The 15,554-nt window shown below is 45.9% G+C and overlaps 1 protein-coding gene across 3 annotated transcripts in view; it reads left to right on the top strand.

The window, feature by feature from the left end:
* The window catches only part of gstcd (glutathione S-transferase, C-terminal domain containing), a 62,597-nt gene that overhangs the window by 32,634 nt on the left and 14,409 nt on the right, over nt 1–15,554 (top strand). For all 3 annotated transcript variants that reach the window (XM_031814541.1, XM_031814542.1, XM_031814543.1), the window contains exons 7-9: nt 7,313–7,428; nt 7,807–7,851; nt 8,316–8,444. In XM_031814541.1, coding sequence (XP_031670401.1) covers nt 7,313–7,428; nt 7,807–7,851; nt 8,316–8,444 — 290 coding nt within the window. The remainder of the gene's footprint in view (nt 1–7,312; nt 7,429–7,806; nt 7,852–8,315; nt 8,445–15,554) is intronic.

Genomic DNA, 15,554 nt, shown 5'->3' with positions numbered 1-15,554 from the left:
CTCTGTGGGTGGCCACTGTCTCTGTGGGTGGCCACTGTCTCTGTGGGTGGCCACTGTCTCTGTGGGTGGCCACTGTCTCTGTGGGTGGCCACTGTCTCTGTGGGTGGCCACTGTCTCTGTGGGTGGCCACTGTCTCTGTGGGTGGCCACTGTCTCTGTGGGTGGCCACTGTCTCTGTGGGTGGCCACTGTCTCTGTGGGTGGCCACTGTCTCTGTGGGTGGCCACTGTCTCTGTGGGTGGCCACTGTCTCTGTGGGTGGCCACTGTCTCTGTGGGTGGCCACACACACATCCGTCTCTACTGCCGCCGAGCGTACGTGACTGACTGTGACCGCGCTCCTCTCCGTTGGATGACCTCCATCTTGCTCCACTAGAGGAGAAAGGGTTTCTGGGTAGTATGTTGCGGCGACGGTGGCTTCTGGTTGGCTGCCCTTGTCCTCATCTCCTCCACTGTTGTTTTGGCTGCACAACACACTCTGCTCAACAGATTGTTCTATGCTATCGGCTAGCTCCTGTACTACGCATTTGACTTATGCTAGTGGCTCTATGCTATAGGCTAGCTCCTGTGCTACGACTGACTTATGCTAGTTTAGTAATGTCTCTGTCTGTCACTCTGTTTTTACAATGGAAGCAGTTGTTTCTTTCCCAAAAGCACGTACCTGCCATAAATGCCTCTTCGGTGAGTCTAAATGAGAACGTCTGTTCCGACCGTAAGATTGTGTTTCGAAGTCACTGCGGTGTCTGTTTTTCTTTCACTGTCTTTTCTTCTGTCCTTGTGTCCATAAGATGGATGATAATGATAGAGATGAAGTCAGTGGTAGAATGTGGGATGTGGTCCCACCTGTCACACAGGTGTCGGCTTTGGATTGTTTTGAGCCCTCGCCTGATGACAGTCGCAGGCTGTTGATGATATACTTCACTGTTGTTGCTGCGACTGGTTTCTAAATTGGCTCTGAATTTGAAACCAAATAGGAATGTAGCTGTGGGGGGAGTGCATAAATCAATATGTAGATTGTCCTCCTTTCACTCCACAATCCCTCCGGAATTACAACGAAGATGGTTGAGTAACCTACCATTGTTTTCAAGAACCACCATATTATTATGGCTTCTACTAAACCACCTTGCATAGACAGAGCATCCAGAAACTACAGTATTTTACAGTCCAGGCATGTTTTCCCTTTGGAGGTTGCCCTCAACCTAATAACCTGTACCCAACCTGGCAACCCCAACCTGACAACCGACACCCAATCTTATTTGGCAGCATAGTCTGACGTGATGCAGCCCTCAGGTATTCGTCACCTTTGGTTGCCCTCATTCAGATTAAGCAGCATGAATCATCATAGTTATGCAGCATGCTTGGATCTGTAGTCAACATAAAGCCTGCATACATTCCTATTGTCTGCTAGGAGGGTTTGTACATGGGGAAATCTATATAACATGTACTGGCTGACCAAACCTATACTTCCACAGTGTTAGCAGAGCTCTCCTTGCAAGGCAGTAGCAGTAATCACTATTGTGTCATATTTTGTGTCGATGCAATGTTTTTCTCTGACTAGGCTGTGAGTAAATCCTTTGCAGCAAAACAGGTAGCTCAGATCACAGAGAGACCTGCTATTACAGCTGATTTATACCAGTATTATTTATCATCTCAATCGATTGGTTTAATGAGATGCGGTGCCGGGGCCACCCTTTAAAACAGACATTGCTATTCATGAGCTTCCCGGACTTTGAAAGCGAGTTTGTGAGGCTTTTAGTCAAGCTGGGTGTCCAAATCTTGACCCATTTTTCAGAGCAGACGTAAGAGGCCCAGCCTGACCCTGAGTGTGTGCCAAAACAAGAAAAGAGTGAAATGTCTAGCTTTAATTTCAGAGATGAGGGGGGAATTGGAAGAGAGTGTGGGATGGGGTTTGGCTCATTTCATGGGAAAGGAGATGTCTTGGCTGGGTGTACCACAGTCCAGTCCAGCATGTGCACTAATCATGACCTGGTGCATGCTGGGAAAACGACAGGAAAATATCAACTCGTTATCACACTAAACCAGAACACCAGGAATATTGTATTCTATTTTATTAGAAGCAGTATTTGATTGGATTAATGGCTGAAGGCTGTAGGCTATTTCAGACAGAGTGAATTAATTAACTGATAAGGAATTGCTTGTTTTTTTTGGAGTGCACAACCACAAGGGAGAGAGCATTGTAACTACAGGTGTATAAGGCTATTTTAGCACTTGTTAGTCTTAAGTAGGCAGCCAAGCAACCGCAATTAGTGCGAGCAGCCGTTGTTTAGGGGTTATTAGATCCGGAAACCTTAAATAAAAACTCCCATTTAAAATTCTCAGGGCGTGAATGGGATGCAGCCATGTTGTTACAACCGTCATTCTAAAATTAATTATACACCCTCTCGCTGCAGCCTCCAACTCCAGCCAGAATGTTTCAGGTGTGCTCACGCATACCCAAAAAGCCTCTGTCAACAAAGGGACGAAGGAAACCAGGAAAACGCCTGAGGTCCTAGATAGTTATAAATAGGGCTGGCGCTTCGCCCTTCCCAGGGTGTGTCTGCTTTGCCCTTGAGTCGTTCCACCTCAAAAATCACTAGAAAGACTATTTCAACACCATTTCTCTGTAGTTAGAAACCGATATTTTAGCATTCCTGAAACATTATTTTGTTCAAAGATAAATCAAATAGTCTTATCTGTTTCTAACTACAGAAACCATTTCAGTGCAATCTGAGATGGTGGGTGTCATGGCTTGCTGAAATTAAATGACCCTCTTCACAACTTCCCAACGGTCCTCTTCCTAAAACAAACTAAGGAGATCTTCCTGTGCCATACCCTGTCTTACCTTATCCTGCCTTACCTTATCCTGCCTTACCTTACCCTGCCTTACCTTACCTTACCCTGCCTTACCTTATCCTGCCTTACCTTATCCTGCCTTACCATACCCTGCCTTACCATACCATACCCTGCCTTACCATACCCTGCCTTACCTTATCCTGCCTTACCTTATCCTGTCTTACCTTACCCTGTCTTACCTTACCCTGACTTACCTTACCCTGACTTACCTTACCATACCTTACCCTGTCTTACCTTACCCTGTCTTACCTTACCCTGACTTGCCTTACCATACCCTGCCTTACCTTACCCTGCCTTACCTTATCCTGCCTTACCTTACCCTGCCTTACCTTATCCTGCCTTACCTTATCCTGTCTTACCTTACCCTGTCTTACCTTACCATACCTTACCCTGCCTTACCATACCCTACCCAGCCTTACCATACCATACCCTGCCTTACCTTACCTTACCCTGCCTTACCATACCCTGCCTTACCATACCCTACGCTGCCTTACCTTACCTTACCTTACCCTGCCTTACCTTAACCTGCCTTACCCTGCCCTACCATACCTTACCCTGCCTTACCATACCCTGCCTTACCATACCCTGCCTTACCATACCTTACCCTGCCTTACCTTACCCTGCCTTGCCATACCCTGCCTTGCCATACCATACCCTGTCTTACCATACCATACCCTGCCTTACCATACCATACCCTGCCTTACCATACCCTGCCTTACCTTACCCTGCCTTGCCATACCCTGCCTTGCCATACCCTGCCTTGCCATACCCTGCCTTGCCATACCATACCCTGTCTTACCATACCATACCCTGCCTTACCATACCATACCCTGTCTTACCATACCCTGCCTTGCCATACCCTGCCTTGCCATACCCTGCCTTGCCATACCCTGCCTTGCCATACCCTGCCTTGCCATACCCTGCCTTGCCATACCCTGCCTTGCCATACCATACCTTACCCTGCCTTACCTTACCCTGCCTTACCTTACCCTGCCTTGCCATACCCTGCCTTACCTTACCCTGCCTTACCTTACCCTGCCTTACCTTACCCTGCCTTACCTTACCCTGCCTTACCTTACCCTGCCTTACCTTACCCTGCCTTACCTTACCCTGCCTTACCTTACCCTGCCTTACCTTACCCTGCCTTGCCATACCCTGCCTTGCCATACCCTGCCTTGCCATACCCTGCCTTGCCATACCCTGCCTTACCTTACCCTGCCTTGCCATACCCTGCCTCACCTTACCCTGTTGTCGTAATCTCCATCCAGAGCACTGGGAATCTTGTGGTGTTCCATATCGGAAGTCTCCCCTCCCTGTAACAGAGTAGCATAATCCCCTGTGGGGTTAGAACTGGAGCTGATGATGACAGAGTTTACACACACACACACACACAAACACAGTTCCTGGGAGACATGCCATTGGTATAACACCGAGTACATGCTGCTGAGTGATAGCACTTGACATCATGCTGATATGATATTACATCTTTCCAGCACTGATAGACATAGTAGTGCAGAGTGACAGACACTCTGTCCTTAGCCAATCACTTCAGGCTACCAGGTGCACCATGCAACCTTACTGGAGTACCAGTAGTTCAGAGTTAATTAAATAAATGATAGGATTAGTGCTTCCTTACAAGCTAAGGATTTGAAATTGATATGTCCTTTAAGGTTTTTAATTAACACTTGATTAGGGAGATTAATGGGTAAACTTATAGGAGTCGTTAGGTAATTTCCCCCGGCTGCATAAAGTGTGTGTGTGAATGATCTCGGTGATACGTGCTGACATTGTAGGAAACCAGCCACAGAACAGTGTAATAGATCAGCCTGTGTGTTTATCTCTCTAAATTAGGAATTGGACTTTGCTGTGGTTCCTCAATACCCTTTAGCTAATTCACCTGTAAATAAGGCAAAAACACAATCACAACTTCATCAGCCAAACTACAGTGTAATAACTACGTTAGTAAACACTCACTGCTATTTCATACTATATTTGTCCTACTTGTAAAGTTTCTTTCCATTCTCATTCTATTTGTGTGAGAACGGTTCGCTGTGTGTAAGTTGCTGGGTGTTGCAGAATGGAAGTTGCTGGTTGCACAATTACGGCTATTCAGCCTGGGCCATGTGGGTCACTGTCACTCCTCTCTGCTGCAGATGAGAGGAGGATAAAGAAGGATGAAAGACCCAGGTCCAGGTCTCTGTCTGTACTGGACAATAGCCTCTCTACTTCTGTCTAGTGCTGCCCCCTCTTCATCAACACTTTCATGCTTACAGTGGAGTGGCTGTTGGTGAGCCACGAAATGACCTCTCCTACCATCCCACAGACCCGTACCCGAATAGTGGTGATAGAAATGTCTTGTGTAGAGTTAACATGATTCCCCATTCTACATGAAAGAGAGGAATGGCTCTTCTACACAATGCATTTTTACCTGAATACTCTGTAGTGTTGAATCCTACTGAACTGGCCCCAGAGCCACGTCTCTACTCTGTACTTGGCCTCTCATAAAACACTATCATTCATGTCAGCCTTATTGTTGGGCTTTGGCCCCTCGGTATCTCACACACTCACCCTGCCTTCATCTCATCTCTCTGCATTGTACCACTCGTCACGTCCCAGGTTTATCATTCGGCTTTCAGCGCGTTTTCTTTCAGCTGTCATCCCACCGCGCAAGGCAATTGTCAATTAAGACCCTGAAGTGCTCCTCCAATCCGACGGCATAAAAGCGCTCAATAGTAGGCCTCACAGGAGGCCTCACAGGAGGCCGGGCTATTTAGCCGAGAACAGACGTGGATCTGAATAACTCAGCTAAATGAAAAGTTGCTGCTGCTACCTGGTCAATACCACCCCGTGGTTTTTGACGTGCTCCTCTCTTTGCTTTTTCCATTGTCTTGTACTCCTGGGAGCCGGTTTAATATGAAGCGGTGCGAGGTAAATAACGATGGCGAGGGCAAGGGCTGTGAAATTCCTTATTTGTATTAGCGTGACGAGAATATAGGCGTACCCCGCCGCTACTGTCGTCGCTTCTCTCTCTCTCTCAGCCAGCCGCCTGTGTGTGTGTGTGTGTGTGTGTGTGTGTGTGTGTGTGTGTGTGTGTGTGTGTGTGTGTGTGTGTGTGTGTGTGTGTGTGTGTGTATGCGTCGCCCGTATATCAATTTGCGGAGGCGGCAGTGATCTGGGGAGAGAAGGGAAGGCCACCATTAATGTGTTTCTGATATTCCAGCGGGTATCATAGCATGGCACCGGGGTAAACGAAGCAATCATCACTCAAGATTTATGGGCCAGAAACGGTACCGCAGATTCACGCCACGCTTGGCTCACCGCCGCCAACGAGAGACAGGAGTTGGATGAGGAGGAACACGGGGATAGAAATGTGTATTGCGTTAATCACGTACATCCTGCGAGGCTGCATACCACTAAAGTGGCTCTGTTTCTTTGCAGTAGCAGAAAAGTTCACTCCATTTTGGCTCTGTCGCTTGTTTTGTTTCACCCTGTTGAATTGTGTTTTGCACTTGGCCGGTAGAAACTGTTGTTGATGTAGGGATGATGATGAGTGGCCCTTGTAGCTGGATTACGGCATGTACTGTATCATCATAGCTCTCTGCCTGTAAAACACAGTGTGACAATGTTGTGCACTTCAAAGCAGGAACACATGAAATAGGAACGCTGTCTGGCACTTCTGCACTCATATGAAGAAAAGAGAGCATCTTCCTGGGTAATAAAAGTTTTTTTTAATGAAGGTTCCTTCCTGAAATGAAAAGACAGAAAGAAAGGGTAGAAGAAAGAAAGCAATTCAAACATGTTTGAAGGAGAACAGGAAATATGTCCCACCTGAATAGACCGTACTGTGACTGGATAATGTTGATTCATCTTCCAGTCAAACTGTCACGTTCGTTGAAAGGAGTAGACCAAGGCGCAGCGTGCCTAGAGTTCCACATATTTTAATCAACCGAAACTCACTGAACAAAAACGACCAACCAAACGAAAGGTGAAGCTACTGTTGTGCACTCTGGCAACTAAATGTAGACAAGATCCCACGAATAACCATGGGGAAATGGCTACCTAAATATGATCCCCAATCAGAGAACGATAAACAGCTGCCTCTGATTGGGAACCATATCAGGGCAGCATAGACATACATTTCACCTAGATGACCCACCCAAGTCACTGTCCCGCCCCAATCAACACAGAGAATAAACAGCTTACTATGGTCAGGGTGTGACACAAACATTGAAACTAAGCAAATACTTCTGGTATTGTACAGATATGAAGATGTTGATATTAACATTCCATCCAATACCTTCTTATTTCACTTATATGAGACTTACATAAGTTAGTGAAGGCTCGCGGGTTCGATTCCCGCTGGGGACACCAATATTATAGCATCTGATGAATATGGCATATATTATAATTATATTGCATAAGCACACCATTCCTTTTTACTGAATCTTCAGCTCTGTCTGCAGGGAAGATGTCTGACGTCCGCGCCGCGAGGAAACGGCAGCAGCTGAACAACCTGGTCGCCATGGTGACGGAGCTGGCCCGACCGGGGGACACCGTGGTAGATTTCTGCAGCGGAGGGGTACGTCCGTCAGTCCTTCGGTCCGTCTCTCGATCCTTCCATCCCCCTCTGTCGCTCTGTCCTCATTAGTCTGTCTGTCAGAAATCAGGATGAAAGGGTGCATTTCTTCTTCTTTCCCCTCTCTCTTTTTGAAAACCCTTGTTATTCCATGCACAGACAGACAGACAGGAGGGAGACGGAGTGGAGTGATGAAGGGAGTGTACAGTACACTTCACAGCAGTAGCACTGACTGGGTGGGTAATGGGTCAATATTGGAATGGACAGAGCGGTAGGCCGCTACTGATCACACAAGCCCTTTGATGTGCTCGGCTTCTCTTTGAGCTTTGTTTTTCCTCTGTATGTATTTGTCTTGTCTTTTTCCGTGTTGCGTTTTTCCAGGGCCACGTCGGGATCGTTCTGGCTCACACGCTGCCCGACTGCCAGGTAGGTTGAACGTTCAAACTACTGTCTTGTCTACCAAGTTGAAACTAGCTCGCCATTTGCTCGCATTAGGGTGGCTTGACATAATTGATACAGAGTTACACATTCGTGTTGTGTTTTTCCAGAGAATTTTTGATTTTCGAGCATGTCGTATCTCATTCATTTCTTTACAAATAGCAGTCTTAGTAGGAGAATTTAATTATTTTACACTGTAGAGTTGTATTTTATTCCCAAATAAATCTTAGACTTTTAGCCTATAGCTGTCCAGTAAGCTATTCATAACCTTGGAGGTAAGAGTCAACTAAGAGTAACATTAGATTAGAAAAGTGTAAGAGGTAATAATATATAAATAAATAATATGCCATTTAGCAGACATTTTTATCCAAAGGGAATTAGTCATGCGTGCATACAGAGAACCCGAGTTGATTAGCTAAATGTAAGAGGTCATCTTGTGTGGTTAACTGCAGGTGATCCTGATAGAGAACAAGGAGGAGTCTCTGGTTAGAGGGAAGGTGAGGAGTGCTGAACTGGGCCTGACCAACATAGGCTTCATCCAGGCCAACCTGGACTACTTCACTGGACCCTTCCACATAGGGGTGAGTACAGATGAATATTACAACTTGTGTTTGATCATTTAACAGATGCTTTTACAGGACTGTCGACATTGACAGTGGCACGTACATGCAGTTTGTGAGTCCTATAAGGAAATCAAACCCACAACAAGGTGTTGCCAGAACTATGCTAGTCTAACCCGCTGAGACATTCATATTCACTACACAGGCATTAATATAGAAGCTCATTCCATGTCTTTTACCTGACGTACTTACTGTGCACCATGAGACTTACTACTGTACAGCTTAGCAAACGGGTTGATTTCACCAGTACTTCTAGATGGCTCATCTTCTCAAGTTGTCAATGTGACACTTGAGAGAATACTCAGTTTGCACACGAAAGGAATCGTCCACAGCCTTGCTGCTCTCAAAGTGTCTTATCTACATTGTCACAGGGTAGAGAAGCAGGATTCCTTTTTTGTTCAGTTATGGATTTCGAATGATTTACCAGAACTGGGACTTATTTTGGGATAAGTTTAGCCCACATTTGAACGTTTGAGAGAGAAACTTTTTACTGCTTATTTTGGTAATTTCTGTTCTCCAGTTGATTATATTGGGGACCGTGTCCTTCCCTTCTCTGAGGATTCTATCAGAAGAACATTACGACCAAGCTTTTCCGTGCTCCATTTTCATTAGAAGTACCTTTTTCTCCCCGGCCTCCTCCTCCAATACTTTGAAAAGAAAACACATTTTCCTGTTAATTGCTTACTTTGCAGAGCGTTGAAGTGGAGCGAAAACAAACACCCTGCCAAAAGATGTAGGAGCAATATGTGCGATTCAGGCAGAGGTTAGAAGGAATAACCGTTTGGAAGAGGAAAATGTTTATCATAAAGGCACAATGTTTCAACTCCCCAGCTATTTGCACCGTTTATCACGTTGACCTCTCATTTTGACCACATGAATCATCTAACTCCGCCAGTTGACTCGTTTGCATCTGTATCAGCCAGTGTGTGTGTGTATGTGTGTTTTGTTGCTCGTTCACACACACACACACAAGTCTCCCTTGCTGTGCTAGATAATAGTGATTGTGGTTTATTTCACTCAGCGAGCCGCTGCTACAGCAGTTCTAAGTTACTTCACTTGCTCTCTCCTCCACACAGTCTGTGGGCCAGATGAGATTAGAGCCTACAATTTACTGTGTGTGTGTGTGTGTGTGTGTGTGTGTGTGTGTGTGGGTCTCCCGCAGTGTATTTCAGTTCCTCTCCTCTCCTGCCAGAATCGAATAACAGCGGCCCTCTAACGACCTGAACTGCCTAATTAGTCCCAAATTAAACGAGTTGTCGTTAATTACGCTATTATCAGGTCTATTTTGATCTGCTTGTGTTGGCCACAGAACAGGTGCTTGTTTGATTTAGGAATTCATTAGCTTGGTTCAACCAGCTTGGATGCTAACTTCCCCGTTGTGTCACTTCACTCATCACGGTGAGGTCAGAGTTCAGTCAGGGTTAACCAGGGCAGGAAGTAACCTCCCCCGTCCCAAATGAACTGTAAGGCCTGAGTGTGTATTAAACCTAGATGCTAAGTGTTGGTGTTAATCATGTATTTATTTGATAGGGACAGATACAATGAAAACATTCACCTTTAACTATCAAGTGTCAGATCATCGTTCATAATAATTGATTGGAAAACTAAATGTCTATTATGTTATAGTATATCATGTCTCTAAAATATGTGAAACATAATGTTTAAATGTAAATCACGTTATGGCCGTCTCTCCTTCCAGTACATTATGTTACTAGATGTTCAGATAGTGAGTCATCATAGCTGAGATTCAGACTAGAATCTGTACTGTACTTCAGGCTTGTTGTTTCTCCCTGCATCCCCCAGGCTGAGGTCCAGGAGGTTTATATTTGTCTATCAGTCCCTCCCTAAAAGAGGTCAAACATGATGTTGAAGGTAGACTGTGATATGACGTAGATGCAGAAAGAAACAGCGTAGTTGGTGTATTTCCACAACTAAGAGCGTTGAAGGCCAGGCTCAACTTCTCCACTGTGAATGTGTGAAGCGAACGTGTGCAGATACTGTGTGTGAGCCAAGTCTTGCATCTCGCTCATCTCAGTATCTGCAGTGATATCTTTTTGAAAATAAAATGTCAAATGTATTCTATGTCCATCTATTCTCCCAGGTATATTATGTTACGAGGTGTTCAGACAGTGAGTCATCGTAGAGAGTTTCAGACTAGACAGACATTGTGCTGAAGGCTTCCTCCTCCAATCTCTCTGTCTGTGACACCAATAGAAGGTACACTACACTACATGACCAAAAGTATGTGGACACCTCTTTGTCGAACATCTCATTCCAAAATCATGGGCATTAATATGGAGCTGGTCCCCCCTTTGCTGCTTTAACAGCCTCCGCTCTTCTGGGAAGGCTTTCCTCTAGATGTTGGAACATTGCTGCGGGGACTTGCTTCCATTCACCCACAAGAATATTAGTGAGGTCGGGCATTGATGTTGGGCGATAAGGCCTAGATAACAGTCGGTGTTCCAATTCATCCCAAAAGTGTTTGATGGGGTTAAGGTCAGGGCTCTGTGCAGGCCAGTCAAGTTCTTCCACAGCGATCTTGACACCAATCTCGACAATCCATTTCTGTATGGACCTCGCTTTATGCACAGTGGCATTGTCATGCTGAAACAAGAAAGAGCCTTCTTCTTCTTCTTGAAACTGTTGCCACAAAGTTGCAAGCACAGAATCGCCTAGAATGTCATTGTATGCTGTAGCGTTAAGATTTCCCTTCACTAGAACTAAGGGGCCTTGCCCAAACCATAAAAAACAGCCCCAGACCATTATTCCTCCTCCACCAAACTTTACAGTTGGCATTGTGCATTGTGGCAGATAGCGTTCTCCTGGCATCCGCCGAATACAGATTAGTCTGTGGACTACCAGATGGTGAAGCGTTATTAATCACTCCAGAGAATGCGTTTCCACTGGTCCAGAGTCCAATGGCGATGAGCTTTCCACCACTCCAGCCAGCGCTTAGTATTGCGCATGGGGATTTTAGGCTTGTGTGCGGCTGCTCGGACATGGAAACCCATTTCATGAAGCTCCCAACAAGCAGTTATTGTGCTGACGTTGCTTCCAGAGGCAGTTTGGAGCTTGGTAGTGAGTGTTGCAACCGATGACAGACGATTTCTACGCGCTTCAGCACTCAGCGGTCCCGTTCTGTGAGCTTGTATGGCCTACCACTTTGCGGCTGAGCCGTTGTTGCTCCTAGACGTTTACACTTCACAATAACAGCACTTTCATTTGACCGGGGCAGCTCTAGCAGGGCAGAAATTTGACGGACTAACTTGTTGGAAAGGTGACATCCTATGACGGTGCAAATGATGACAGTCACTGAGCTCTTCAGTAACGCCATTCTACTACCAATTTTGTCTATGGAGATTGCATGGCGGTGTGCTCGATTTTTACACCTGTCAGCAACAGGTGGCTGAAATAGCTGAATCCACTAATTCGAAGGGGTGTCCACATACTTTTGTATATATAGTGTATATTGTGCTGAAAGCTTCCTCCTCCCATATCTCTGTCTGTGGCACCAATAGAAGGTATATTTATACCTGCTGTTATTAGAACTAGGGCCTAGCTACAGGTCCAGACCAGCCACTTCATGGAGACCCTCTCCACAGTACTGTGTGGGTTGGGGAGTGTGTTTGGTATCTACTGTTGTCAGGGAATGTTTTTCTACACCCTCACACACAGGTGGAGAGACCTTTGGCAAGTGTTTATGCATTAAGGAGAAAGATTTATTGAGAAACAATTCCCCTGGTTTTCTGCAGAGGAGTTTAAACTTTTTAATCGCCCAGAGTTTCTAACACTATCTGTGTGGACTCAGCCATGTAGTGAGTGTACGTGTGTGTGTACGTGCGTGTGCACCTGTCCGTTGTGTGTATGCACGGCATATTATTTAGTGCTGTCAGTTAGTGCCCACTCCCTCACCCCCAGGTGCAGCCCATCATGCTGAATAATCACAGTATTATACATGACTCTATTTATAGCCCTAGATAGTCATTTACTCAGGCTAATTAGGTTGTTCCCTATTCTTAGCCATGGAGGCTTGCGCTCTCATTTTGGAAGAGCAAGGCGTGTGCCGGGCCAGGTGTGTAATCAGTTTGGCATCAGAGCTGCGCTGTTGGAGACGAGGGTTTGTCCTACACAGATCTCATCTCATAGAATATCCACCAGTGTATCCCTCCTCTCCTTGTACTAGAGTGATGGCTGAGGCCTACACCTCACCACCACTCCTCTCCTTGGGGAGAAACATTGAGCCAGGTCCCCAGAGGAACAGAGTAGTGGAGCGTAACGTCTGGATACTGCTGAGAAAATCTGATCTGGAGCTGCGTCAGTCTTCGGTGTTGTCCCTTCATCTTCCCTCTCTCATTCTCTCTCTTCTCTTTCACTCCCTCTTCCTCTCTCTATCGCAGTATCTATTCATCTTTCTCCCTTCATTCTCTCTCCTCTTTCACTCTCTGCTTTCTCCCCCTCTCTATCTCCCCACCACTCTCTCTCTCCCTCTTCCCCCTCTCTCTCCCTCCCTAGCCCTCTCCACCACTCTCTCTCTTCCCCCTCTCTCTCCCTCCCTAGCCCTCTCCACCACTCTCTCTCTTCCCCCTCTCTCTCCCTCCCTAGCCCTCTCCACCACGCTCTCTCTTCCCCCTCTCTCTCCCTCCCTAGCCCTCTCCACCCAGCAAGGGTAGATTAGTTTTAGGTTCTGAGTAGACTAGAACCGTGGGAGTCAAAGCAAAGCTGCTCTGTGCGGTAGGTACGATAGGTAGGTTATCTCTGCTCATCACTGACAGAGCCCCCTATAGCCCTGACAAGTACATCATTTATGATACAGTATTTGATAAGAGTGCAAATGATCCACAATGTGTAGAAAGTAATACCGGGGAAAAATGTTAATTCAATACCAGAGGTAATAAGCACCGATGCACACGGGGTGTGATATATTGCCGTGGTTAACCGTGAAGTGTTTTTTTTCACTCTGAGACTGTGTGTGTGTGTGTGTGTGTGTGTGTGTGTGTGTGTGTGTGTGTGTGTGTGTGTGGACCAGGATGTATTAGCTGTGAATAATGAGTTTCAGAGCTCATATTTCAGCCCACTGCCTGTTGTTATTCATTAGGAAGAGAAGTTGTATTCATGCAAAGATGAGAGGGGGAACAAAAATATTGTGGACCAGAATCTTCTAGAAGATCTCCTCCCACCCACCCCTCAAAAGATGGGTGAGACTAATAAAGAGTGCTTTTTCCCAAACAATCCTCAATCCTTTATCGGCTCGCATTAATCTATAATTGATACCGGCCTCCACAGAAGCCTCTGGCTTAATGGAAACAGGCTCTCCCCACGTGGACAGTTCCTTTCTTTAGTCTAGTTTTCCAATTGTTTCTTTAGTCTTGTATAATCACATGGTGTGTCTGTGTTTTCCTTTGCAACATTCCCTCTTGAGTAAGTAACCAATACAAGCACACAGAGTAGTACCCTCCAAGTGTTTCAAGAACAAAGAATACATTTGGAATTTGTATGCAGAACTTCCTCCTCAGAAATGCAAAACAGCCAACAACAACATTCCTCTGGTCTGGTTGGTAGGAAGGACTTCCATCTTTATCACATTACTACAAGGAGGAGGGATAGCTTCCAAGATGGCCGACGATAAAAAGGCAGAAGGATGCCGCGGAATGTGTTCCCAATATGTGGCTACTAGCTTCCACTCTTAATCTTTTCTTTTCTGCTGACGCTGCACGTGCTGAAGTCGCTGGTGGTCTTGGTGGTATTGCTGTTGTCGGCCATTCTACTTCTGATACTTTGCCTATACTGACCTCAATACATCCATTTTACAGGGATTTCCCCTTCACTGGTAAAATAGGTTTAACGAGATGCTGCCATGTTGTTGGAATGAAAACCTGAATCTACAGTATGTCTCCAGTACAAAAGACTAAGGAACCCTGGCTTAAAGAGTTGCATCTAACATTCCAGCACTCTGGTCCTCTATAGAGTACCTATCTTCTAGTTCCCCTACGTGACTGGAACGATGCCTCCAGATAGTCATGCCAAAGACGGGCCAACCCAGGCCAAGGTACTGCAGGGCCCCAGTGTGGTCGGGGGGTGGCGGGGGGAGGAGAGATGCTCCGGCGCTACATTGGCAGCCAAACAACAGGACGATTAAGGTCCCTTAAATCTCTAGGCTGCAGTGCATTTCTCAGGAGCTCGTCCAACTCTCCCTGGAAAAGCCTGGCTGAGGTGTTCTGAAGCCTTCTGCCGCGACCACAGAATGAGAGCGTATACAAAAATCTGTCTGCGGTTTTCTAGTTGGGGAAATGTCAGAATCCACAGAGAAAAGCCAAGCTGTGACATGGATGTGAAGGAGCAGGTGGTATATATTAGAGCTGTGATGGATTACAGCAGTCAGCCTGCCACCATACATGTGATGTGGACTTAATGTAACGTTGGGGGACGTTCATCCTGAAAGAATGGTCGTTAATCGCTCTCTAGCGATTTGCTATAATTCGAATCTTAAGTCTTGGAAGAGGCTGTCTCGCACATTGAACAGAATCTGTTGTACGTGGACGTGGCCGACTCAACATGTAGTATCTCGAACTTTGTCTCTGGGGATCTTTTTGAAGTTCTCCCAACACCTCATTTTGAATCCTCCATTCAGAGCTGATGACGTTGGAGAAATACTTAGGAGTTAGCTAGCTAGTGTTTCTGACTGGGCTCCAATGCTAGGGTGCTGATTGAGAATTACATGTAGTAACAGTAGGCTGATAAGTACTACCCAGAGCCATAATATTTAGTTATATGTTATATATTTTGTTCTAGTTCTCGACATTCAGATAGTTACATAGCATTGTTTACATTTTCCGCCTGTAATGTTAATGGGGAGCTAACATGGCTGCCATAGAATGTTGAAGTGTCATGTAAATGCTTCATAATGCAGAAACCTCATTGGCCCAACTCTCTAAATACATGGCCCTGGTCCAACCTAATCCCAACTAAACATGGTTCCTGGTGCTCAAGTCCACCTACCATAGATGTTATGGGATTTGGATGGAAATGTCTTAGCTCTCAGTCGAAGAGGCTCTCCTCAGAGTTATCAACATC

This window comes from Oncorhynchus kisutch, unplaced genomic scaffold (genome assembly GCF_002021735.2).
Source record: "Oncorhynchus kisutch isolate 150728-3 unplaced genomic scaffold, Okis_V2 Okis07a-Okis12b_hom, whole genome shotgun sequence".
NCBI lineage: Eukaryota > Metazoa > Chordata > Actinopteri > Salmoniformes > Salmonidae > Oncorhynchus > Oncorhynchus kisutch.
Note: the sequence above shows the minus strand (reverse complement) of the source record. Positions and strands in the feature narration are given on the sequence as shown.